Consider the following 24,404-nt stretch of genomic DNA (forward strand, 5'->3'; position numbering starts at 1 on the left):
GGGCTCCAACGATCTTTCCGGTGCCTGCTGAAAAAAGGCAACCCCAAGGAATGATACTGCATTCACCATGTTAAGCAGAGGGGACGGTGTTTTCAGGGTCATGTGCGTGTTACTCCTACGCCAAACGTAACGCTTTGCACTTAGCCCAAAAAGTTCAATTTTGATCTCATCTGACCAAAGCCCCTTGTTCCACATTTTATTTTTGTCTCGGGGAACTTCTGGAGTCAGTTGGCTGAGCTGAGGGAACAGTGGGTTAATAATTTTGCAACACCTACTTTTCAGTTTTTTCGTTGTAAATAAAATATAAAATGTTGAAATACTTTGGTTCCACTTCACTGTTCTGTCTCACATGTGGTTGACTCTTAAAAAATGTATTCAGTTTCATAGCTTTAGTTTGAAGCCTGAAATGTGGCAATATGACAAAGATTTCTTGGGGCCCAATACTTTCGCCAGCCACTGTACATCACTCACACTTACATGTATATCGCTGTCGTGCACATGATGATGTGAAACGCTGTTTTGCAGGTTGCTCTCTACTTTTTGGTACGTACAGTATTCTGCTTTTTTGATCCACTTTGAATTTCTGTAAGTTTCACGTGTGTCCTCTGAGCACCCTGCACATCTGCGGGTCAACTTGACCCATAAGGAGTTAAAAGTCAATCTGTGAAATCAAAACGATTTGTTTTATAGACTTGCAATTGCTTTTTGTTCTCAATTTAGTTAACCAAAACTTGACTTATTTTGAAGGAGTAAGTATTTGACACCAAAAACAGAACAAAAAAGGGCTAAATTAGTCAAAATGTGCACAAATTTATGAAACTTTTAAAGACAGTTTCACAGGATTTTTTTATTTGTACTTAGTGTGGGTCAATCTGTCCTGATACATGTTTAACTACCCTAGTTATTGCACTATTCAGAGAAGAGTTTCTATGGGCTTCATTAATATTAATCCGTTACCATTTAAATTAGTATGTTCACCAGAAAATTCTTATTTTTTTCTAATTTATTGACATATCGTCAAGTAGAGGATATGTTTACTGTAAAAACTAATAATAGCCTTTTCTTTAATTGTTTTTTCATATTTAATTTTACGTTCTTCACCATTTTGTTTTTCAACTTCTGTTTAATGTTATCGCACTATTTTCCTATTGCAGTATTGTTATGATGCAATCACTTCTTTTCAGGCTCTCCCTTGTAAATATTTTGCCTACTAATGCTGACATTCATGAGCTTACTTTTCTCTTTTTTATTCTTTTTTTTTGCTTCATGTGCAACAATCATGTGACTAATCGTCAGTGAACGGATTATTTGATTTTTCGCTATCTATTTTGACGATCCATTCCTTATTTGGAAAACTTTTTGATGAATAATTCACAAAATTGCTAAAACTTCAAAAGCAAATATTTGCACATTTACTATGTATTTAATGAAAGAGCAGTATTTTTGTGTTAAAATACGTGAAACATTTGTTTGACTTTAAACCCAAAACCCTATTAGACAAAATTTGGTAAATGTTACATTTTTCAAAAATCAATTCTGATTGTGTGTCATTGTTTGCACATTTTTCATCAATCAAACTATGTTGATCATCCAGCAAATTTTTCATAGGAAAATGACTGATCTTTAAAGTGACTGTTTTGGAGGTGCGAGGTTTTGGCCAAATGCTAACAACTTGCTTTAACCTGAGAAAATAATTATCAACATGGCTTTTTTTCTTACTGATTAACGGCTAAACCAGTACTTAGTTGTTGAAAAGTCAACTCATGACTGGGACAAACAAATATCCAACAGGAATAAGGCACATTATTCAACTTTGTGCCTTTTTGTTACCTGTCCCTTTGCTAACAGCTTTTGGTCTTCCATCAAAAAACAGGCGTTCCTTCTGCTCCTGGTCAACCGGTTGCCACCCGGAACACCAAGTCGTCCGTTTTTGTCCAGTGGGAAGCGCCAAAGCACGGACAGCAAGGCCTCATGGGATACTATATTGACGGGCGTGCTGTTGGCAGCAAGGACTGGTTTTCCTGCAACAACAAACCATTCAAACTCAACAGGTATGCTTTATATTTTGTCTTTTTTCTGAGCTTCTGATGCAAATGATAATTACTAATCATGTAAAACGTTCAGACTATTTTACAGTGTTAGTGATAAGTCTCAATGAGTGAAATATTTGACTCCAGTTAATTATTTACAATGGTGGGCTGTCAGGGCCTTCAAGGCCTTCTCTGCTGAATCACATGATGTTATTACATTTTGTCCATGCACACTTAATTTGACATCCTTGTTAAATAATTCCAAATCGTCTTTCATCTTCCTTTCATTGCTTTTGCTCTGGTTGCGCTGCTTCCAGATCCGAGTTTTCATATTGAAGCGTTTACCCTATCACATTTCGGCCATAGCTTGTTGCCAGGGTCAGTAATCTGCCCGGAGGCCTTCACAAAGACATCTAAAGGCTGAGATATAAAATTAATGTGCAATAAAGCTGTTGGTTTAGCCAATCAGATTCCAAGTTGGCGTCTGGGCGCATGGTAAGTCAACCTCTGGAAATGTCACCAGTTTCACAAAATAGGATTGGGTAGGGGGCAGTAACAGTAGGTTCACCACAAAAACGTAAAGAAAACTTCCCATGTCCACTGCTTCTGTGGAATGGACATTTTCAGCCCTAAATCGAATAAAAACTCATGGCAGAAATAAAACAGGACAGGCTCGACTTTCAGCATTAGCGTTGATGGCAATAGAAAATAACTTATTGATGTAACTGAAATGCATGGAAAATCTGTACGACCGAGTAACTAAAATCTTCTCAAAGAACAAAAAGAGGATCGATTTTGTGCACAAATATAAAGGATTTTCTCTGGGTAATATGTGGCTATATTCCTAAATAATATGGCAAATGTATTATGATATTATTGATGATTTCCTTTGTATGTGTCGTATCTGTAGCTGCAGTAAGTTTTCTGTAGTAACTGAGGGTTGTATTGATTCAGTCTACTGTAGGCCTGGTTGTGAAATGCACGGCCGACCATTGGTTATTCGCAAGCTCTTCTGCTAGCATTTCTTGAGCTTTTCATGCAAGTGTTAATTAGAGGGTGACAGACTTTGTCTTCCAAATGTTCAAATCAATAACCGGGTCGCAAGATGTGATGGATAAAAACAAGGGTTCAAAAGGAGGCTGTGATGGTTTCACAAATGCACTCTAAAAATGGCTGACGGGGATATACTGATATACTGACGGTCCGGAACCCGGCAGTCTATGACAAAAACAAAACACAAGTCAGTGGAGTGTAAAATTCCCAAAATCTCAGTTTCACACCAGTCCTTTGTCTTTACTATGTCTAGCTAGTACTGATTAAACTCAAGGACTTCTAACTAAAAACACCACGTGAAACGCTGTACAGACTGAATGACACTTGAATGAATGGATCTAAATTATATGTCAAGGAGTCAAGTGATATTATCACAAAAAATAATTCCACTTTATTTCTTGAACATATGCATTATTAAAAAAAAATGTAGTTCTTGCTCCGGGTCTTAGTTCCTTTAGCATTGGTCATTAATTCCAATCTCTCGGGCCAATCCTTGCATGTCTACTTCCTCCAACACACCGAATTAAAAAGATTACGATTATTATCAGGCTTCTGGGTATCTTGATTAGTTGGTGAATTTATTCAGGAGTGTTGGAGGAGGGAATAAAAACTGTTGATTAGCCAGTTAGCAAACCTACTCCGTCACAACTCTCCCACTTTTTCAGTCCGATCTAGAGTGTCCTTTTACTCGCAATGTTATTAAATCTTTCCAGGTTTGTGGTGCATGGCCTAACTCCAGGTGAGACCTATGTGTTCCGGGTGCAAGCAGTTAACGTTTTCGGTCTGAGCGAAGAGTCTCAGGAGTCAGGACCCATTGCAGTGGAGCCGGCACTGGGTGAGCACTGTCCACTTGTTTCAATTGCAAATTGATTTTTGTTGTTGTTGGTGCATTCATTTTATCTGCCGTTTCTAATGTTATGTCAGATAGGGGCTTTGAGTATGGTATGTATTAATGATTGTGCCTTCACCCTACACACCTCACCACCTTCTTCACAGGATTTTTTGTTGTCATCACAAGTCACGTTTGAAGAGTTCTGTGGTTTCAATGCACAACTTACCATTTTTATTATTTTTAGTTGTATGGGCTACATCACATTGCGAAGTCAATATAAACTTTAGGAAAAACGTGTTTAAGGAATTACTTGAAATCATATCTCAAATCCACACTGTACTTAACTCCAAGATTCTAAAATGCCCTTGTGGGAATTTGCACTTGTTTACTTTCTTGATATCTTTGATATATTTTCCCCAAACCTTTTCTGACTAATATAGTTAGCAGGAATTAGACATACTTAACAGCATTTTTTTCAAATCAAACAGGAGAAAAATACTAAATCAAAGTCCGTCTTTTGGTTTCAACATTTCAAGGGGATTCAATTGTAAACAAGAGGAACATCAAACAGACTCCGACATCACACCAACAGAACAATGCAGTTCGCATCCTCAGGCCAAGGGTTGGCAATTTTGGACAGTTCAGTTCTCCCAAGATGAGACTCTCTGAGGCAAAGAAAATACTTAACTTAACTCTAAGGTCCCTATAATAAGGACAATTAAGACACTTATGATTATATAATGTGTTCAATATTTAACATTGTAGCAAATTAAGTCAAGTCATGTTTATCTGTATAGCCCTTAATCACAAGGAGTCTCAAAGGGCTGCACAGACCACAGATTATTGGAAACTACAGACCATTATTAGATCATTCCCTTATCTAAAACCTACATGAGTAATAATGACATAAATTGATTTATATACAATGTTTGGAAAATATGAGTTTGTTATTGGTTCTAGCCACGTCTCACTAGGGGGATATAGCTTTGGTATATACAGTGTAGATAGATATACAATCGTCCCATTATTATGTCTCTGAGCTGGAATAAGTAGCTAGGGATTGGGAGATCAAGGTGTCCCTGCTAAAGCTGCAACTTCCGCACCCCGACACAGATTGTCAAAGAAATTGGATGGGTGGATGGATGGATGCATGAATGGATGGATGGAATTTCAATAATAACAGCTTGATAAGGTCAAAAAAGTCCTTGCTGCTTCCTACCACTTACTCTGACCTTTCTGGCAGCCACCCCCAGTACCCCGTACGGCATAAGCCTACTGAACTGTGATGGTTCCTCCATGACGGTGTCTTGGAGCCCGCCCAAGAGCTGTGGCGGCTCCAAGATCACAGCCTATTACGTTGACAAACGGGACATGGAAGCCCTGGTCTGGAAGGAGGTCAATGTGGGTGGCATTGTGGACAGAGTGTGCACGGTGAGTGTCCAGGCGTGGTGTTTTTATTTTTGAAACGATTAGGAATTCCTTTTAGAACTCCGGTTGTAGGTCCGTCAAATATTTAGTGATTAATTACCATTTCGTATTGTTCAACCATTTTTGTAATAACGCACTATTTTGATGACTTCTGGTAAAGAACATCTCTTGAAAGATCTTATTTCCCTATGGCTATATTGATAAACTTGTTTTGCTTTTTTTAGGTGGATAATCTAAAGGAGGGAAGCTTCTATGAGTTTAAAGTACAAGCAGCAAACATGGCAGGTGTAGGATTGCCCTCAGCCCCCAGTCTCCCGTTTAAGTGTGAAGCTTGGACCATGGAGCAGCCGGGTAAGTCCATTACGCAGAAATCACAGCAGTCCATATTGCCATTTACATTTAATGGTAATTCATGATGCTACTCTCTTTCCCCCTGGCACAGGTCCGGCTTATGACTTGACCTTCAGCGAGGTCCGTAGTCATTCCCTGGTCCTGGTTTGGAAAGCTCCTGTCTACACAGGAACAAGCGCTGTCAGCGGTTATTTTGTCGACATGGCCAAAAAGGGATCCTGTGAATTTGTGGCCCTCAATGAGAACTCAATCACTCAGCGCTATATGCAGGTGTGCAGATGGGCCTAGGGGTCATTTGAATTTAAATATCCCAAAATCCTCCAAACGGTACTGGAAAATATCATAAAAGCAAATTTTACGCCGAAACCATCCACCTCCAAAATAATGTATTTTAAAACGCCCAAAACAACTGAAAAAAAACACCCTCACATGCCAACTGATCATTATTGAGGAGTGTATAAAATGAGGAATACATTTTGGTTGCCAGCATCAGTGAATCTGGGGTTTTGGATAAAAAAGTTCATGAAACCTTTTGTTTTTAATCCGCGAATATTTAATGTTTACAACCTAAAAGTTTGAGGATTTAGGACATTCATAAACCGAAAAGTATCTAAACAATTAATAATAATGAATTGTTAGCGTTTGGTTGTTGCACCCCTATCATAATGTTCTCGGATAAAGTTGGTGACCTAAAGACCTGGTATTTTTAGATGGAAACCATTTAGTTTAATGGAGTTGTCAAGGATTCATCCGAATGGGGTGTGTATACCAGTAAAGTAAGCATCTCAGTATGAAGAAGCCTCAAATCCAATGCCATGGTTCTTTGTCATTAAGGTTGCAACCATTATTAAAGCAGGAGCTTGAGAGTCAGAGAATGTTGTCACTACATTGACTCTTTTTGATCTAGTTTACTATTTACTGGACAATTTGTGTACCTCATTGAACTTTGATCAACTTTCCTGAAATAAGGAAGATATGAGACCAACAAGCTTATGTTTGTTCTGCAGGTAAGCGGTCTGGAGGAGGGTGAGTGGTATGTGTTCCGAGTTCGCACCGTCAATGCTCATGGCATCGGGAAACCTTCGTTGGTGACTGAGGCTGTCTGCGCCAGACCCCCACCAGGTATTGGCTCTCCTTGTAGACCGTCTTTTTGGATTGTGGTGATCGTGTCTTCTTATGGCTGATGTCTGCAGGCACCAAGGAAATTGTGGCCGGTGTGGATGAAGAAACAGGTGACATCTTCCTCTCTCTGGAAGCCAGTGACATCAGCCAGAGCTCAGACTTTGTGTGGTCCAAAAATTACAAGCCAATCGGGGAATGCCCTCGCATCAATGTCACCAGCAAAGGACGCACGTAAGCCCCATTTTAGCCAAGCTTATTAAAATTCAAACAACCGGTGATTGCCAATGTTGGGAACAATGCCGTAGAATGAACCGTTTAAGTTTGATTAAGAACAAGCAGTAAAAACAATACGTTAGTATTTAGATTGAGAAACAACTCACTTTAGTCTCAGGTACTCCTCGTAGGCATCAGTGTAAGCTGCCAAACAACAAAACAGAAGTTAAGTGTCTGTTCAAAGCTTCTTTAAAATGTAATAAATTCACCCTAAAGGTCGTTTAAAGGAGTTCAACATAGTCCATATGTTATTAAGTCTCTCAACACTAGTTGTAGTGCAACAAATTATTACCCAATTTGCATAGGATTTTGCTCATCTTAAATACAATGTCATGATTACTGATGCGAAGCACCTGTGCCTGCTCCTTTGGCGCCAACTGCCTCGGATTCTGATTGGCTCCCTGTCCCTATTCAAACCCACTCTTTTCTGTCACCTGTTGTCAGTCCGTCTGCGAACCTCAGTTTACTCTAGGCAAGCTTTTTTCGACCCTGACTCCTATCTGGTTTTGCTCCCGTCTGTTCGCCGGCTTTGATCCGTTTTTTTAATCTTGACCACGTCTACTCTCCTCTCCTGGCTTTCGACCCGTTTCCGATCCCAACCACATTTTTGCTCCCAAGTCTATTGACCCGTTTTTACCGTTCCCGACTCCGCCATCGCTCGCCACGGAAGTCCCACTTCTGTGTTTAGAGCGACCTGCTTCCCGCGTCCAGCGATCACCGGATCGTGGGTGCAAACCTTTCCTTTCTTCCAATAAAACTGAGAATAACTTAACGCAAGTGGGTCCTGTCTCCGTTCTGGTCCTGACATACAACTTTTGTTATTTTAAGATAGGTCATCTTCAACGTTTGGAATACCGCCGTTATAAATAATGTCGTTACGTAACAGTGTTATTTTTTTAGTAACGGGGTAATGCAACGTATTATTTTTTCCGATGTTCCAATGCTGTTACCGTTACTGACGGTCAAAAGCGGTGCATTACTTTGGCTACAGAACCACAACGGCGCAAACCTGACGCTGATTTCGGTGGCGCATTTTCTCTTTCTTCTGAGTTGTTACATCACATTTGTTCGGATCATTTTACCATTCAAAGTAGCAACTACCATATATATTTAGATATTGATTATAATATAGTGTTTACTAATGCGCCGAAAGAAAAGGCGAATGAGGGCTGATTCGCAAAAATTGTGAGCTTTATATCTGACTGCCCCCAACTGGAGTCATTTATGAACAAAACGTCTCTATGAGCCGTCTCTTGAGTGAACAAAGGGATCAGGCTTCCCACCAATCAACAGCTGGTTCCTTCCGGGAGGCCATTTTTCTCTGAGAATTGGTCAATATGCATATTTGAGGGGATTCTGTCGTTGACTTTTATTTGTTTATGATCAAAAAGGTTCAAATCGTTTTTTGTTTGTTTTTGCAGATTTATAAATATTTGGGTAAATGTTTTGGTGTTTTTCAGTGTTAATGTGTTTACATAAAAATGTAAACTTTATTTTTTCTTCTTCTTTTCTCTTTTTCGTTATGTTGTTGTATTTTTTCTTTTGTTTCCTTTTTTAATTTTTGTCTATTCTCCTTTACTTTTACCCTTTTTTAAGTCATTCCATGCATTCTGTTGCATAATAATTGGTAATGTAGGGATTAAAGCAACAAAAACAGAGCTGTTTAGGACCCGAAAGAGCTGGCTCTTTTTAGTGACCCGAGCCGGGGGAAAAAAACGCTCTCTAAAAAAAGTCGGGATTCCCATCGTTCCAAGAAAACTCCGGACAAAGACATCACTGCAGTGTTTCGTATTTGCTCAGAAAATTCTTTGACATACAACTTATTTTCAAAGTAACAAAAACAGTTACTTTCCCTAGTAACAAGTTACTTTTACTATTGAGTAATTCAGTTACTAACTCAGTTACCTTTTGGAAGAAGTAGTGAGGAACTCTGCCTGATTATTTTTTTAAAGTACTGTGCCCTACATTGACACATCAACTTTCTATGTATACACTCATAATTTACAATGATGGGATGAACATTCTAAAGCTGTGTTTTAGTTCCAGACTAACTTTCTTAAACCCCGACAAAGATGATCTGGGCCGTTACTCTGTGCTGGTCACTGATACAGATGGCGTTTCTGCTAGCCACGCACTCACCGAAGACGGTATGCCAAAGCATGACCATCGCCTGTTCAAAATTAAAGTCTATAACTTCACTTTTGATAACCTACCTACACAGCTCTCAATTCCATGCTGGAGCTAAGCTATGCCATCAGGAACCCTGGTAAGTCTCATTCCTTGACATTTAGACCACTGTTAGCTAACCCTTTTAGAATCAAGGCACACTTTTTTTCGTCAAAAAATCTTGAGGCACTCTGTCCGTCGAAAAAAATTTTCAAATTAATTCCCGGCACAATTTTTATATTTTTTAAAGCTTAAATTATCATGTTGCCCAAATTGACATTATGAGGTATTTGTGGTCACTGTTGCTCAGGAAGCAATACAGGTTATTTATTTTGCTGTAATTTGGGATTTTACTATATTCATAACCTATTTTTTAAGTGTAACTCAATTTTTATCTTTTTTTGTCAAAAAAATACTTAAGTTATCTGTCACCGGAACAAAAACATGTTTAACTAGGGTCTTACTTTTTTGTTTCTTTTTTCAGCAAAGTAATGAATAATTAAAATCGGCAAAATAATGTACAAGATATTTACTTTATTTTATTTATCGGTTATCTTTTGTTGTGCAATATAAACAGCTTTGTTGAACAAAAGTTATTTAATTTATTTCCCTGTAGTACCTCACGAGCAGACATAGAGTATATTAATATAAAAATCTAGTAATCTGCTGCGACTTGCTGATATGGATGAATGTTACAGTTACTCGGCTGAACAATAGAGGGAAGAAAAAAATACTGAAAGTTAGCATGCTTTTTTTGCAAAGATAAAATTGGGAAATTTCCTGCAGCAAACTAGACAAAGTCTCACAGCACACTGGTTGAAAAACAATGATTTTGACACACTTAAATCATCAGAACCTACACTGCAAAAATAAACCATTACCCCGAAGACAGAATATTGTGCTAATTTTGAATATTACTAATCTTACTTTAAGATATTTTGTCATGTTTTTCAAATTAAATTAGACAATTAGTTATTAAGCAAAATTTTCATTTGAAACTCATAGTCTATACTTAAAAAAAGAATACTTAAATTGGACTCCCAAATGTCAAACATGCAAATATATATTGGAATTTTAGGTAAATGTATGACTTGGCTATATGACTCACTGAACCCAAGATGATGGGTATTAAAAAACGTCATCTTCCGTTACAGTTGTCCCACTCAAGCATGGCCTTAACTACGAGGTTCTGGAGAAAGGCCTTGTACGCTTCTGGGTGCAAGCTATCAAGCTTACGCCTGCTGCGACATACAGGTTTGTCGTCAACAACAAGGAGGTGACCAGTGGCGAGGTAAGTAGAACTGGAAATATTTCTGGGAGGGGGTAGGGCAGGGCTCACTATTCATTTATTTTTAAATAAACTAAGAAGCTAGTGTAAATGGCTACCAATCTGATAGGCCTTTTGAAAATAACAGCTGTTTGCATGTTCTTACTAGGTTGTTGTTCATCTCATCTCATTAGCTGCAACGCTTATCCTCAGTAGGGTCGCGGGGGTGCTGGAGCCCATCCCAGCAATCATCGGGCAGTGGGAAGGGGACACCCTGAACTGGTTGCCAGCCAATCGCAGGGCACACAGGGACAGACAACTCGCTCGCTCATTCACACCAAGGGACAATTTGGACCGGCCAATCCACCTGAAATGCATGTCTTTGGAATGTGGGAGGAAACCGGAGTGCCCAGAGGAAACCCACGCAAGCACAGGGAGAACATACAAACTCCGCACAGGAAGTCCGGTAGCTGGATTTGAACCCACACAGGAGGTTCTTAAGACCTTAGAACTGTGCCGCACACGCGCTAACCACTGTTATGTTTTTTTAATGTCAATACAAGAATATTTGTAATGGAGCTAAAATAGTCTCGGTCAATCAAAGAAGCATATTTCTCAAAAGATTCTACTGCAATTCCCTATATGATATATATTCTAAAAAGATGTATCTAGCATTATTATTAGATCATGTATGAAAACCAGACGGGGGCCAACTTTTTGAGTCGCGGGTCACATTGGATAAAAACAAATTGTTCAAAGGGCCGGGAGGCAAAATAATTACAGATTTCCTTTTATTTTTTGGAATCTGCCAATACACATCTGATACCTTGCCAGTATGGGGAAACAAACATGTATTAGTATCTGTTTTTTCTAATTTCAAAAAGACTTATCTCTACTTTATGGCATTTTTGTTGCGCTTTTTGGCACATTCCATGCAAGCAAAAAAAATGTTTTGATATTTTAGAAAAGCAGAAACCATATGCATTCAAGTATATTTGATATTTCTTTTTTCATGTGTATGAATACAAAATTGAATCAAATTGGTTTTGAAACGTGCAGAATTACAGCAAAGTACAGTAATAAATTATATTCTTTTCTAGAGCACTTAATTTGAGAATATTTATTTAAAAACTCCAATGCAATACAGCTAGCTAGGAAGTAAAGAAAATGTAGTCAGTTATTTGAATGTTGGGACACTGGGGGCAAGAGTGGTACCAAATCAACACATTTCCAATACTAGTACAGTTTTTCACCATTCTATACAAATTATCAATATATTTTTAACATTTTTATTTGGTGGGCTGGATGAAAAAGCCTGATAGGTCACATGTGTGACACAGGACTCTGTTAGCCTAACACTGATTTAAAGACGACGATAATGTTAATTATTTCGAATTCCAGTTTAAAAAAGCAGATACTACGAAAACCAAACATGAATCTTTACCATTGTGTATATTTTTAATTTTCTAAGAAAAAAAACAATACCGTGAGCTATGTTTGGAACTGGTCTAAGGCCCATCCAGGTGTCTTTGATGGCCCTTGCTTTCAAAGCAAAGTGCAGGAATTCGTTGTGGAATAAATAAATGAAAAAAGGCTAAGCAATTAATTCAATCTATATTGATATATTCAAATAGAATACAATAGAATACAATACAATAATGCAATGAAGAGTAGTGCAGTAACATTTCACTGCAAAATTTCGTTACGAATCCCCATTTTTCTACACAATACCTGTTTTTCAATACAACTAACAAGATATATATTTTTTACACTCTTGTGCGCTTGTTTTGGATGATGGCTGTGGGGAAGAAACTGTCTCTGAGGCGCTTAATCCCTGTTTTAAGAGACCTGTAGTGCCTACCAGAAGGCAACAGTGAGAGGAGTCCTCTGTGTAGTTGTTGGCTCTGTATCGCATGATAGCCATGTCAACCAGCCTGGGCAAAGAGCAGCCAATGATTTTTCTAGGCTGTGTTGATTATAGTTTTTCTGTCCACTGCCATGCGCCCGGTATACCACACCGATATGCCGCATGCCAGAATGCTCCCCACTGTGGCTTTGTAGAAATAACATTAACTTTATACAATTTTTTTGGCTTGTGTGTCTGTCTGCATTTGTCCTAGGGCCGCAAGATAAGCCATGATGCATCCACAGGCATCATCCAGATGATTGTGGAAAATTTCACCCGAGATAGCGAGGGCACCTACACAGTGCAAATCCACGACGGCAAAGCCAAAACGCAAAGTTCCCTGGTCTTGGTCGGAGATGGTAAACTCAAAAAAAAAAAATGACTGTTTTTTATATTAGATGTGTTATGACGGATGCTGTTGTTAACGTGATGTCTCCCTTTGTAAATTCAGTTTTCCTTGCTGTTCTGAAGGAAGCAGAGTTCCAGAGGAGAGAATACGTCAGGAAGCAAGGTTAAATCCCATATTAAATGCTACTTTCTGAGGGTTTTAAGAGTAGTTGTATGCAAAGCATGTCACTAGGCACTGTATTTCTTTCTTTTGGTCAATTTCCTGTTGTTTCATCATCTCCAGGCGCACATTTCTCAGAGTATCTGGCTTTCACTGTGACTGATGACTGCACTGTGATGCTGGGCTGCAAGGTCACTCACGTTTGGTTGGTTTTGTTGCTTTGTCTGGTGTTGTGTTCAACATGTCTCTTTTTCTAGGTGGCCAATGTTAAAAAGGAGACCACCTTCCACTGGTACAAAGAAGATGAAGAGATCGTTCCAGAAACTCCCCCCAATGTCATGTCAGGAGCCTGTGCACTTCCTATTCCACTGGTGAGTAACTGGCCACCATATTTATCACATAGGCTAATATTGACTAATTATCAAAATGGTTGGTTGCTTGGTTGGTTGGTTGGGCGCTTGGTTGGTGTGTCGGTTGGTTGGTCAGTCGGTCGGTGGATTGGTGGTTAAGGTTGGTTGATTGATTGATTGATTCATTGATTGTTGCAGTTCTCCAGAAAGGATCAGGGTGTGTACAAAGCCGTGATTGGAGACAATCGTGGAAAGGATACATCCACTTATGACATTTCAGGACAAGGTACTTCTTGTTCCCTCTTGGTTGTGATCCAGTCGAGTATTTTATTCATTTTTATCTTTTACCTTTGTAGTCTTCGATGACATCATCAATGCCCTGGCCAGAATCGCAGGTAGGTCCACAGTGTACAGACCACAGTTGCTCACATAAATAAGTGATAGTACCCCCCTAAAAGTGCTTCACTGATGATTTTTGACATTGTAATTTGGATTTTTTTTCCTCCCATTAGCAGATAGTTTGACTAAAATTTGAATCATTTTTTTTTCAAAGTTTTCATAGTAAAATAAGACAAGTAATCAAAAAACATTGGTTATTCACTTACTGTAAAATATAAACAGATAATATGAGCAACATTGTCTTCCATCGTCTATATCATTTAAGGATTTTTTTTCTTATTTTACGAAAAATAAAATGAATTGATTTTAAGGTATAGTAAAATAAGAAAAAACATAATACAGAGAGAACTGACTAAATTACCCACCACGTGCCGTATAAATTTATCTTGTTCATTTAGAATGTTTTGTCTCTTTTTAACCTAGAAAAACATAATAAATTATCATACAAAGAGAAAAATAATCCTTTCCTTGGGCAAGTTTTTTGATAATCACGCTCATTTCTAAGGATTTTTTTTTATTATTATTTTGATTGTAAAATGAGTTAAAAATATTTAATCATAAAAAAATAATATAATCAATCAAGTTATCTGCCATCCTCTTTGGACCCTGGTTTTAACGACCAAGAAAAATGAAAAAAAAACAAAAACAAAACAGGTATTCTTAATCCATGTCCAATCTTTTAACAACTGACCAGGGTATGCAGAGAATACCGAGTCATACACAGGTGAGGTGGATGTGCTATGCAAAGTTCAAACTCAAATCATGAAATTCAGATTCACAATTGGTTTGGTAACCAATCGGGGTCATCATTAATTTATATACACATGGAAGCAACTTGCATGACCACCCTAACGTTTATTTTGTGTTGCAGGTGAATCTGCCTCCGAAATGGTGATCCAGTGCACTCCAGAGGGTATTCGTTTGCAGTGCTACATGAACTACTACACAGAGGAGATGAAGACTGTGTGGAAACACAGGTACCTTTTTTTCTCTCTTAAAAGCTCACCTAATTACTTTACTTACTTTGAAAAGTTGATCAATAGAATCACAAAGACAATCCAGAATATTGCCTTCATGAATCGATGATGAATGGCTTGTTTTATTGGACATGGTGTTCACTTAATCTTGTAGGTGGTATAGCAGGGGTCGCCAACCTTGTGCCCGCGGGTACGCTGACCCCCGCGGCGACATTATCACGTGCACGAGGGCCCGTTCTAAAAATAATCCTAATCACGAGATATCAATGTCTAAAATGTGATGAAATGGTGTTGCAATTTTTTTATTGCATTAACAAAGATGTAAATAAAAAACAAAATGTGAAAAAAATATATAAAAACCTAAAAAAAAAATCAAAGTAGCACAGTTCGCTAATTGGAGAACTCTGACGTAACATGGGGCAGAGGTGAGTGCGCATGAAAATCACCTCGATCTTGAGCTTCGCGAAGGACTCCAAATTGGTTTCTAGATTATAAACATGGCGGGAAAAGGAGGAAACTGTATACTTTTCATAGTGAATGGGAGGAAACATTATTTTTTATTAATTGTGGCTGCGGCAAATCGGCACAACATGAAGCGCCACTTCGTCCCTTGTCACAAAAGCTTCCATGCTACCGTAAATACCTGCCGGGCAGCGCACCACGAACAGAAAAGGCCCCAAAGTTAAATGCGACGTTGAGCAACGGCGTTCTTTTTTTACAAGGCCGCGGTAAAAAAACTCTCTTTTAGAGCCACACCATTTTTGATAAGGAGGAAGAAGGCATTTTCAGAGGGGGGGGGTTCTTAAAGAGGCAAACAAACTAATGCCAATGTCGTTGGTGGCAACAGTTCAGTGCCATGGCAAAGATGTAGTTAAGATATTGAAAACCTGTTGCAAATGTGTTACTAAGTTTAAAATATATGTTTTGTTTTAATGGCTGAACATTTAGTGATTTGTAGAAATGTGATATTTTGTTTTGGTTTGATTTAAAAAGAGTTTGTGTTTGTACAAACATGGTGGAGTTCATGAATCTGAAACTGACGATCGCATCTTGAAAAATTTTACATGATATCCTGCAAAATGCTGTGAAAGTTGTCTTTTTTTCCTTTTTTTGTTTTCTTTTGAGCATTTATAATTAAAAAAATTGCAAAGATAAAAAACAACAAAATATTGCATTTTGAAGTTTATCTATTTCCTACCTTGTTGAATCATTCTGAATAATTGTTAATCGGTAAAAAACGGTTCTCACATAAAATATCAGTAAGATAGAAGATTAAATCAATTAATTAATTAATTTAATTACAAATTTTGTTTCGGGAGTGCATTAACAAGGTGCCCTTTGTGTTACTCCTCGCTCTTGAAGTTTCTTTCAACCTCAAAAAGGTTGGAGACCCCTGTGGTATAGTATGTATTGGTGACTTTTTCATTTAGTGTTAACAGTATTTGTTAGTTTTTTTTGGTTGGGGTTTTTTTCTAAGCAGCACAGCGGCTGGGTGGTTAGCGTGCAGCCACACGTTGGAGAGGTTCAGGGTTCAAGTCCAGCTACCACAACCTCCCCACATGGAGTTTGCATGTTCTCCCCATGCCTTCATGGGTTCCCTCCCACATTCCAAAAACAGCTGGGATGGGCTCCAGCACCCTGAGGATAGGCGGTGCAAATATTTGATAATGGATGTTTTTTCCTAGTTGCCTACTCATTCATGTCTGTTGCTCATAGAGTCAGCCTCGTGTGATTTGCTTTTTTTTGCGTTTTTGTACTTATTCATGGTGTTTCATATGTGCTTTGCAACAACAAAAGTACATAATTAGCAGATATGTTGGCTCATTTTAAATGTAACTGTTCTTGTTTTGAGATATTTTATCTATCTCTTTATCTTTTCATTTTCCAATTAAAGAGAACATTCATTCTTAAAGTAATTAAACGTGTCTTCTTTAACATTGGGTCGATTGATTTTGTCATTTTAAGTTTTTTCTTCTTTATGCAGTGAAAAAAAATCTATATTTTTGAAAAATATTGAGCAAAACTATCTCCAATATCTTTAGATACCATCATTTTGCTAATTTTAAGGATAAGTATTTTATTTTACTCTGGCAATAAAAGAAAACATTTTACTTGAAAGAAACATTTCCTGGATGCAACTGGGACGCATCATCAGTGATGTATCCTTGGTTCATTGAGTGTTTCGGGTCTCGCAACATCAGACACTCTCGCCCAGGTGACCTGGTCGAGGTTGATCACGCCTCAACTTGGAGAAGATGGTTTCTCTCCTTTCCTTGGGCCTGACTCACTTTGGTCTTTGGAAAGAAGCCCAGACCTGCTCTCCCCAATGCCAGGACCCCAACCAGTGTCTTCTGCCTCATTCGTGACTCTGCCACCTCCACTTCCTTCTAAGCTCTCCACTTCCTTCCGATTCTCACTACAACCCCAGCTGATGACACTTTGCTGTCGTTGAAATCCCTATACTGAAGAGCCTCTCTAGTACGTGCCACCTTGAACTCCTCAGTGTGCCCGCTGAAGGGTAGCTGGACGATGTTGTTTGTCCCGTACAAACCAGCGCTGGTAAGGCTGCAGGGAAGTCACAGCCACTTCCAGAGAAAGCCACTGATCTTCCTTTTGAGGATCTCCACAGTTGATAGCGGTATTGCATAGACCAAAAGGTTCCACAAGACTCTGGGAAGAATAGACTGCTGGTAGATCCAGGCTTTAAATATACCAGGCAGGCCGAACTTGTCCACATGAGTGAGCCACATTCCCAGTTGTTAAACAGACTATTGGATGGCAGCAGAGTCTTTCAGAGTTGAGTCAAATAGTTTCCCCAGGCTCTTCACTGGTTGTAGAGAAATGGTTGGGATCTCAGTTCCAGAGATCGAAAACCCGAACTTATCCACCAACTTCCCCCTCTTCAGAACCATGGATCTTGATTGTGAGGGCTTAAAGCTGATCCCCACCCATGTAATGAGTCTCTCCAAACCCTGCAGGATCCATCAGCTCCCAGAGACAGATGTTTTGGTGATTGTAAAGTCATCCATATAAGCTCTTATTGGAGGCTGGCGAACACTTGATCTGGGTTTTGGCCCTCTGCCTTCCACTTTTGCAGCTTTGACTACCATGTTCATTGCCAAATCAAAAAGGGTAACGGAGATGGTACAACCCGTTATTATGCCTTTCCCAAGGTGATGCCTGTCTGATGTTACTGACCTGGAAGTGAAGCTAAGCCTGAACTTGTCATAATAATCCAGGATCAGGTGCTTGATCTTGTTGGGAACGTGGTGGAGTTCTAGTGCAAGCGCAACTAGTTTGTGTGGAATGGACCCGTAGGCATTAGTCAGTTCAAATGACAACACAGCAAGGTCTCCTCTGTTCTCGTGGGCTTCTCTGATAAGCTCTGTGACTACACTTGTCTGCTGTCAACGTCTCCTTCGGCTGTGGCTTGGATGATTTTGGACATGTCCTCGTCAAACTGCTGCCACTCGCTCCCTTTGTTCGCTGGAGGCCATTTAATCCGCTTCAGTGGAACTACTCTGCTGGGGTTGGGAAACTCTGGCACATGGAAGGACTGGGATCCTTGGGTTGCCTACTCTCCAGGCTCCTCCTGCGTCTTACCAGGTCCAGGACCTATGCATTGTACCTCGCTCTCCTTCTCCAAACATTTCATTCTGGCATGGTGGATTTTTGCATATTTTGCCGCGGATACATGTCATAAACGTTGTCTATTTGTTTGCAGGGGTCGTTAATCTTTGGTCCGTCCAATTGGAGATCTCATCCTCCCCACTCTCGGGATCTCCTGGGGGTATCTCTCTTTAGGGCTTTTCGTAGCTTGTTGGGGTTTCTTCTCACGAAAGATACAGGCTGGGGTGCTAACCCAACCTGTCCCGGTTGTCGCCTTTCCGGGCTGTCAACTGTCTCACCAGTAATCGACCAATCTCTTCTTGGTTGCCACCTAGTCTCTTCCTAGGAGTCACTGGCTGTGCCAGCTTGTAACTTGAAAGAAACATCTCCTGGATGCAACTGGGATGCATCATTAGTGATGTATCTTAAAATACTGTAAGAAAAAACTATACTTGGAGCAAAACCTTCTCCCAATGGACCAAGATTTTATATTTTGGTATGTCACTTCTAAGGATGCCAGTTGTTTATGTAGCTGTTCCAAGCTTTTATCATTTGTTTATGTGGGGTTTCACAGTGTCTCTTTTTTAAATTGGTTTCTTATTTTTCTATAATATAATTTGCTGAATCATTTTTTGTTGTGCTTTTAGCTATTAGTTTTTTTGTCTCTTCACTTTCTGCAAAGATCTTTTATTACTGTGTTTTGTCAATTGTTTTTATAGCCTTTAATGATGATTGTCACTTCCTTTTCTAGTTGTTAACGGTGCTCTTTGAGAATTTGTGCATTATTTAGCGCCTTCTAGTGGTAACAATTGATTTGAATACTAAGCAAAAATACTTGAACTATCATAAAAATGTGATTTTTTTTTTTAAATACTCGTATGTCTATAAATTTTGATTAATTTTACATGAGGCTCACCTAGTTGTAGCTTATATGTCATCTTGCAGCTACGGGTACCCACAAAAGAACAAAAACCTTGTGAAAGGCTGGGTAAAATAAATATAAAAAAGATGATGCTGTTTAGTCACTTTGAGTCTCCATGGTTTGTATTCTGCATGTTGCTTTGTTGCACTAGTTTTTTGTTGTACTACACAATACAGCCACATGTATAAGTCAAATATTGCACAGAGTTTCTTAAAGAGAAAATTATGACAAATTTTTGCTCTGTTACATGTTTATGCAGTTACTCTATAATTTATGTCAATGGATGCTTTAGCATTGACAATTAAACCATCTAAACTAAAAAACATAAAATAAGCAATTGATACTAACCATTTTGACTTTGTTAACACGCCTACTTGCAGGGAGAGCAAGATTGCCTCTTCTGAGAAAATGAGAATTGGAGGTACGGCCGAGATGGCTTGGATGCAAATTTGTGACCCATCAGACAAGGAGAAAGGTCTATACACAATCGAGATCTCAGACGGCATCAAGACCCACGCCAGGACCTTTGACCTTTCCGGACAAGGTAAGGTCTTTCATGACCAAGCTTAAAGGTGTTTTTCTGTTGATATCAGGATAAGAACCGTAATAGGCACCAAATCACATCCTTGTACCAATTTCATCAATCGACATAAACTTATCTTAGTATATTGCAACGTGATGAAACAACAAGTCTTTGAGAGTAACGCCCACAATAAAACAGTGTAAACTTTAGGAGTTTTAAGCAATTAAATTAAACTCGTTAGAAATGGATTCTTTGCATTTACGTGCACCAATACAAATAAAACTTAGTGGAGATGTTGCTCTTAATAAAAACCATAAAAAAAAGTGTTAAAAGCCCATGGTCAAACTGTACAAGAGGTTGATGATTTTAGTCTGAAGCAAAGAGTTCACACTTGATCACACCAACAAGATGGTTAAAGACATGTTAACTCCTAAATGTTGTCTAAGCTTGGATAGACACGTATCTGTATCATGTGTAACACTCTCATTCCTCTAGCCTAAATGTATTTGTTTAATTAAGTTATTTTTGTTTAATTAAGTTATTTTAAAATTGGTCACACACCTGGACAGATAAAAATATAATAGGTGCCTAGCATTAGTGTCAGAAATGTACCAAAAACTTGGTGGGTATGTCATTGATAACAGAATGCACTGCAAGAAAAAAAAACTACCCAAATTGGCATACAATTACGATTGTAATTTTTAAGATATTTTCATTTGTTCTAAGAAAATAAGACAATTGATGCTCAAAAAGGCCAAAGTGTTTTTTCCAGCAGATGGTAAAATGTTTTGCTCATTTTAATAATTTTTTCAAATGCAGAAAACATGTCTTAAAAAGAACTCAATTGTCAACTTATCCTGCTAGATGATTTATTTATTGTTTTATTTATAATGTTAAGAGTTTAGTAGACACTCAAAGCATGGAGGGAAGACATTAATTTATATAGATCTTGTAAGGAGATAAGATTTTACAACCTGTTCTAAAAGCCCTCCTGTGAGTCCTTTCTTTAATTAAATCTCCTAGGTTACAAAAGCAGATCCACCCTTTAGGGTTATTGTTTTATTTATAATGTTAGAGTTTATTAGACACTTAAGGCAATGAGAGAATACATTAAACTATATTGATCTCTCAAGGGGATAAGAATTTACAACCCGGTCTGTGAGCCCATTCTTTAAATTGGTAGTGACAAGTACCATTATAACGTTAATAGATGGATACTACGATGATTAGTGTATAAAATATGTGACTATTGTTATTATTATAATTTTCGATATCTGATCTATATAATATGTATACCCGTGAGATTTTGTTAGATTATACACAAGATGAGCTATCTGTAAATGTAATTAGTAGGGAAGATGAAGGGGTAGGGAAAATAAGCGTCTGCTTCTTACTACCCCTTTTCGAACATGTTATGTTCACATTATTTTTGTTGTTTATTATTGTTTTTGTCCTGTTTTTATTTTATTATATTTGAAATAAAGTGTTTGTTCATTCATTCAATTAAATCTCCTAAGTTACAAAAGCAAATCCACCCTTAAGGGTGTGGAAAACAAGAACAGCAACATTATTGGCCGATTGTGACAATGATGTAAACAGTGCATAATAGTCAACTTACATGCTGGCATCCACTGCAATCTCCTTTCCAGGAGTTCATAATTCAAAACAGAATAAACGTCCTCATTTAAGACATAAGATTACCTATCTTAAAATAACAAAATTTCTGACTAAAATGAGCAAAATCCTACATAAATGGGGTAAAGAAAAGTTGCTCTATAACTACAGTGTCTAGATACTTAATACCATTTGGACTCTTTTGAACCCCCTAAGGGTACCTTTATTATTTTTGAAGAAAGCTTTGAACAGATACTTAACTTTGGTTTTGTTGTTTGGCAGCTTACACTGATGCCTATGAGGAGTACCTACGACTAAAGTGAGTCGTTTGTCAATGTCAATATTGATGTATTGTTTTTCACTGCTTGTTCTTAATCAAACTTAACTGGTTCTGTGTTTTTTTTCCCAGAGCTGCTGCCTTTGCGGAGAAAAGTGAGTATTTGCACCGACGACCATTCAGTCAACTTGAGCGCGAATGATACGTTTTTCTCTTTCCTCAGATCGTGGCCGGGTATTGGGCGGCCTACCCGATGTGGTCACCATAATGGAGGATAAGGTACACTGAAAACAGTAAAGCACCACCGCACATTGGTAACGTGTTAGTCTCAGGTGGTACTTCATTACAAAGGCTTGATTTCAAAATGACCACACCTTCTTCAATAAGGTGGTGCACCGTGTTTATTTTACATTCTGCTTACAAGACTACTTTCCAGCAAACAATCTTCTCAAATTCAAATGGAGACACTGGTTTAACAGTGCACATAGCTGATGCTTAATTACCACTCTTGCACTCAAATTACTTTGGAATGGGTTAGAGACCGGTTTTCTGTGAAGTCCAACATATCACAGACTGGATATACCATGTCCTGAAAATATAGTAATAGAGCACACTATTACTTTTCAAATATACCCTAAGAGTAATTAAGACTAAAAAAAAACCATCAATGCAAAACCAAAAGAGCTTTCTTGCACTACTATCGACAAAGAGGATTTGTCAGCAAATATTGGAAGCTTTCTAAAGAACAGACTGTGATTGGTGCCAGTTCATCAAGAGCCATCATATCCAGATCTCTGCATTACACAGCTTTCTGCTATTGAACCCAAAACAGCATCAGAAGTGCCTGTACTTGGCTACAGGGAAGTAGTAGTGGTATGTTGCTCAGGGGTCCCCAAACCTCTTTTTAGATAATTTGGTCTCAAAGTATTTAACAAATACATCATACTGTTTAATATTCTAAAACAAAATGGTCAAAATAAATGAACTTTTCCTCTGTATTCTTATTACATGACAAGCAGCTTATACAATGCAAAGGTCTATTATGATACTTATTCGACTTTGATTCTAAACATGCTTTACCAATTTTTTTACAAACATCGCTTGTCTTTTCTTTTGCCCACCTGTAGTCCCTGAGCCTGACTTGCACAGTGTGGGGCGAGCCTACACCTGAGGTCACCTGGTTCAAGAACGAGCAGGAGGTGGCGTCCAACGAGCACACCAAGATCACATTTGGCGGCGGAAAGTTCTCCAGTCTGGTCATCAACCAGGTCACACCCGAAGACTCTGGCAAGTACAGCATCAACGTGCGCAACAAGTACGGTGGTGAATTTGTGGAAATCACCGTCAGCGTTTACCGCCATGGAGAGCATATCCCTGACTCCAAAATTGGCCAGCCTAAAATGGCCACGCCAGCTGTTATACCTGCCTCCAAGACTCCCACACCCACCCCATCTAAGGCGCAGACCCCAACCATGTCCATGAAGAGCCCCACTCCTACTTCCACCGCCAAATCCCCGATCTCAAAATCATCTACTCCTGCTCCCAAATCACCAACCCCGGCCCCCAAGTCTACCAACCCAGCCCTCAAGTCTCCCACCCCGGCCCCCAAGTCTCCCACCCCGGCCCCCAAGTCTCCCACCCCGGCCCCCAAGTCTCCCACTCCAGCTCCCAAGTCTCCGACTCCCGCCCCCAAGTCTCCGACACCAGGGCTCAAATCTCCCACTCCAGCGCCAAAGTCACCCACCCCAGCCCCAAAGTCTCCTACCCCAACACCAAAGTCTCCCACTCCCACCCCCAAATCTCCAGGCATTAAGTCTCCAACCCCACTTGGAAAGACCCCAACTCCTTCCCCCAAATCTCCCACTCCATCCAGATTCATGAAGTCTCCAACCCCACCCAAAAAGTAATGAATTTGCCCCGAGATAGGGAAATCACGTTGAAAAATATGGTATTAAAATTATCAATTCCTCAAGTCTACCACGTCTCGTTTTTATCTGTACTACCGCTTAAATATCCCAAATTTAATTTTGCTGACTTTGGATCCCCAGGATACCCAAACCCCACCAAAGTTTGCAACTGGTGTCAAAGTCTTCTTTCCGCTCCTCCATTTATAACTCTCATTTCTGCTTCAAAGTCACCTACACTGACTTCAATATTATAAGGCTTCAGATCTTCCCTGTTGGAAATTCTGATTTCAACTCCCATGTTTCTGATCTGTGTGTAAATTACCCATTCGACCTTCTCAATAGGTCTAAAACCCACATTTGGTGCTGGAGAGAATTTATAGCATGAACGTGACATGAGCTGAAACTAAAAAAAAAAGTTAACTTTCATCATGTTTTCAAGATATTTGCAATGTGATTTGATTTGATACGTTGAAAAGCTGCACCTTTTGCTGTGCTAGTAGGATTCATGGGGGGCAAGTGATGTATTGAAAGTTACTCGTGTTTCTTATTTTGGAATGGAATGTTACAAAAGTTTGCTTTTTTGGAAGATCGTAAATGTTGACAACATTCTAGGGGGAGAAGATCTAGTATACATTTAGTTTTCACTGTTGTTTTTTCTGGCCTGTCTGCGCTCCTATTCATTAAAAAATTTATATACCCAGTCAAGAGACGCAACCACAAATTAGCGTTTTGTGCCCACTTTATATCAACAGGTTGGACTCAACAGTTTCTTATTGTTAGTGTTTCTTTTTTGTTTTATTTTTTTGGGGATGAGTGAATCAAAATATTCCCTCAATAAAGATTGTCGCACAGACTTTAGTCTTGTTTTTTGTGGTTGTAATAAGTAAATA

At 38.9% G+C, this 24,404-nt stretch overlaps 1 protein-coding gene across 2 annotated transcripts in view; it reads left to right on the forward strand.

Moving 5' to 3' along the window:
* The window catches only part of myom2a (myomesin 2a), a 37,406-nt gene extending 13,092 nt beyond the window's left edge, over nucleotides 1-24,314 (forward strand). For both annotated transcript variants that reach the window (XM_088343157.1, XM_088343158.1), the window contains 22 exons: nucleotides 1,874-2,051; nucleotides 3,797-3,918; nucleotides 5,159-5,346; nucleotides 5,568-5,694; nucleotides 5,786-5,964; nucleotides 6,702-6,816; nucleotides 6,888-7,047; nucleotides 9,130-9,236; nucleotides 9,311-9,355; nucleotides 10,410-10,546; nucleotides 12,643-12,787; nucleotides 12,880-12,939; nucleotides 13,060-13,127; nucleotides 13,194-13,307; nucleotides 13,485-13,572; nucleotides 13,643-13,681; nucleotides 14,557-14,662; nucleotides 19,574-19,737; nucleotides 21,613-21,649; nucleotides 21,740-21,762; nucleotides 21,831-21,886; nucleotides 22,735-24,314. In XM_088343157.1, coding sequence (XP_088199283.1) covers nucleotides 1,874-2,051; nucleotides 3,797-3,918; nucleotides 5,159-5,346; nucleotides 5,568-5,694; nucleotides 5,786-5,964; nucleotides 6,702-6,816; nucleotides 6,888-7,047; nucleotides 9,130-9,236; nucleotides 9,311-9,355; nucleotides 10,410-10,546; nucleotides 12,643-12,787; nucleotides 12,880-12,939; nucleotides 13,060-13,127; nucleotides 13,194-13,307; nucleotides 13,485-13,572; nucleotides 13,643-13,681; nucleotides 14,557-14,662; nucleotides 19,574-19,737; nucleotides 21,613-21,649; nucleotides 21,740-21,762; nucleotides 21,831-21,886; nucleotides 22,735-23,514 — 3,038 coding nt within the window. In that variant the 3' untranslated portion in view covers nucleotides 23,515-24,314. The remainder of the gene's footprint in view (nucleotides 1-1,873; nucleotides 2,052-3,796; nucleotides 3,919-5,158; nucleotides 5,347-5,567; nucleotides 5,695-5,785; nucleotides 5,965-6,701; nucleotides 6,817-6,887; nucleotides 7,048-9,129; nucleotides 9,237-9,310; nucleotides 9,356-10,409; nucleotides 10,547-12,642; nucleotides 12,788-12,879; nucleotides 12,940-13,059; nucleotides 13,128-13,193; nucleotides 13,308-13,484; nucleotides 13,573-13,642; nucleotides 13,682-14,556; nucleotides 14,663-19,573; nucleotides 19,738-21,612; nucleotides 21,650-21,739; nucleotides 21,763-21,830; nucleotides 21,887-22,734) is intronic.
* The last annotated feature ends 90 nt before the right edge of the window (nucleotides 24,315-24,404 follow it).

This window comes from Urocampus carinirostris, chromosome 8 (genome assembly GCF_059441175.1).
Source record: "Urocampus carinirostris isolate Australia breed hairy pipefish chromosome 8, RoL_Ucar_1.0, whole genome shotgun sequence".
Classification (NCBI taxonomy): domain Eukaryota; kingdom Metazoa; phylum Chordata; class Actinopteri; order Syngnathiformes; family Syngnathidae; genus Urocampus; species Urocampus carinirostris.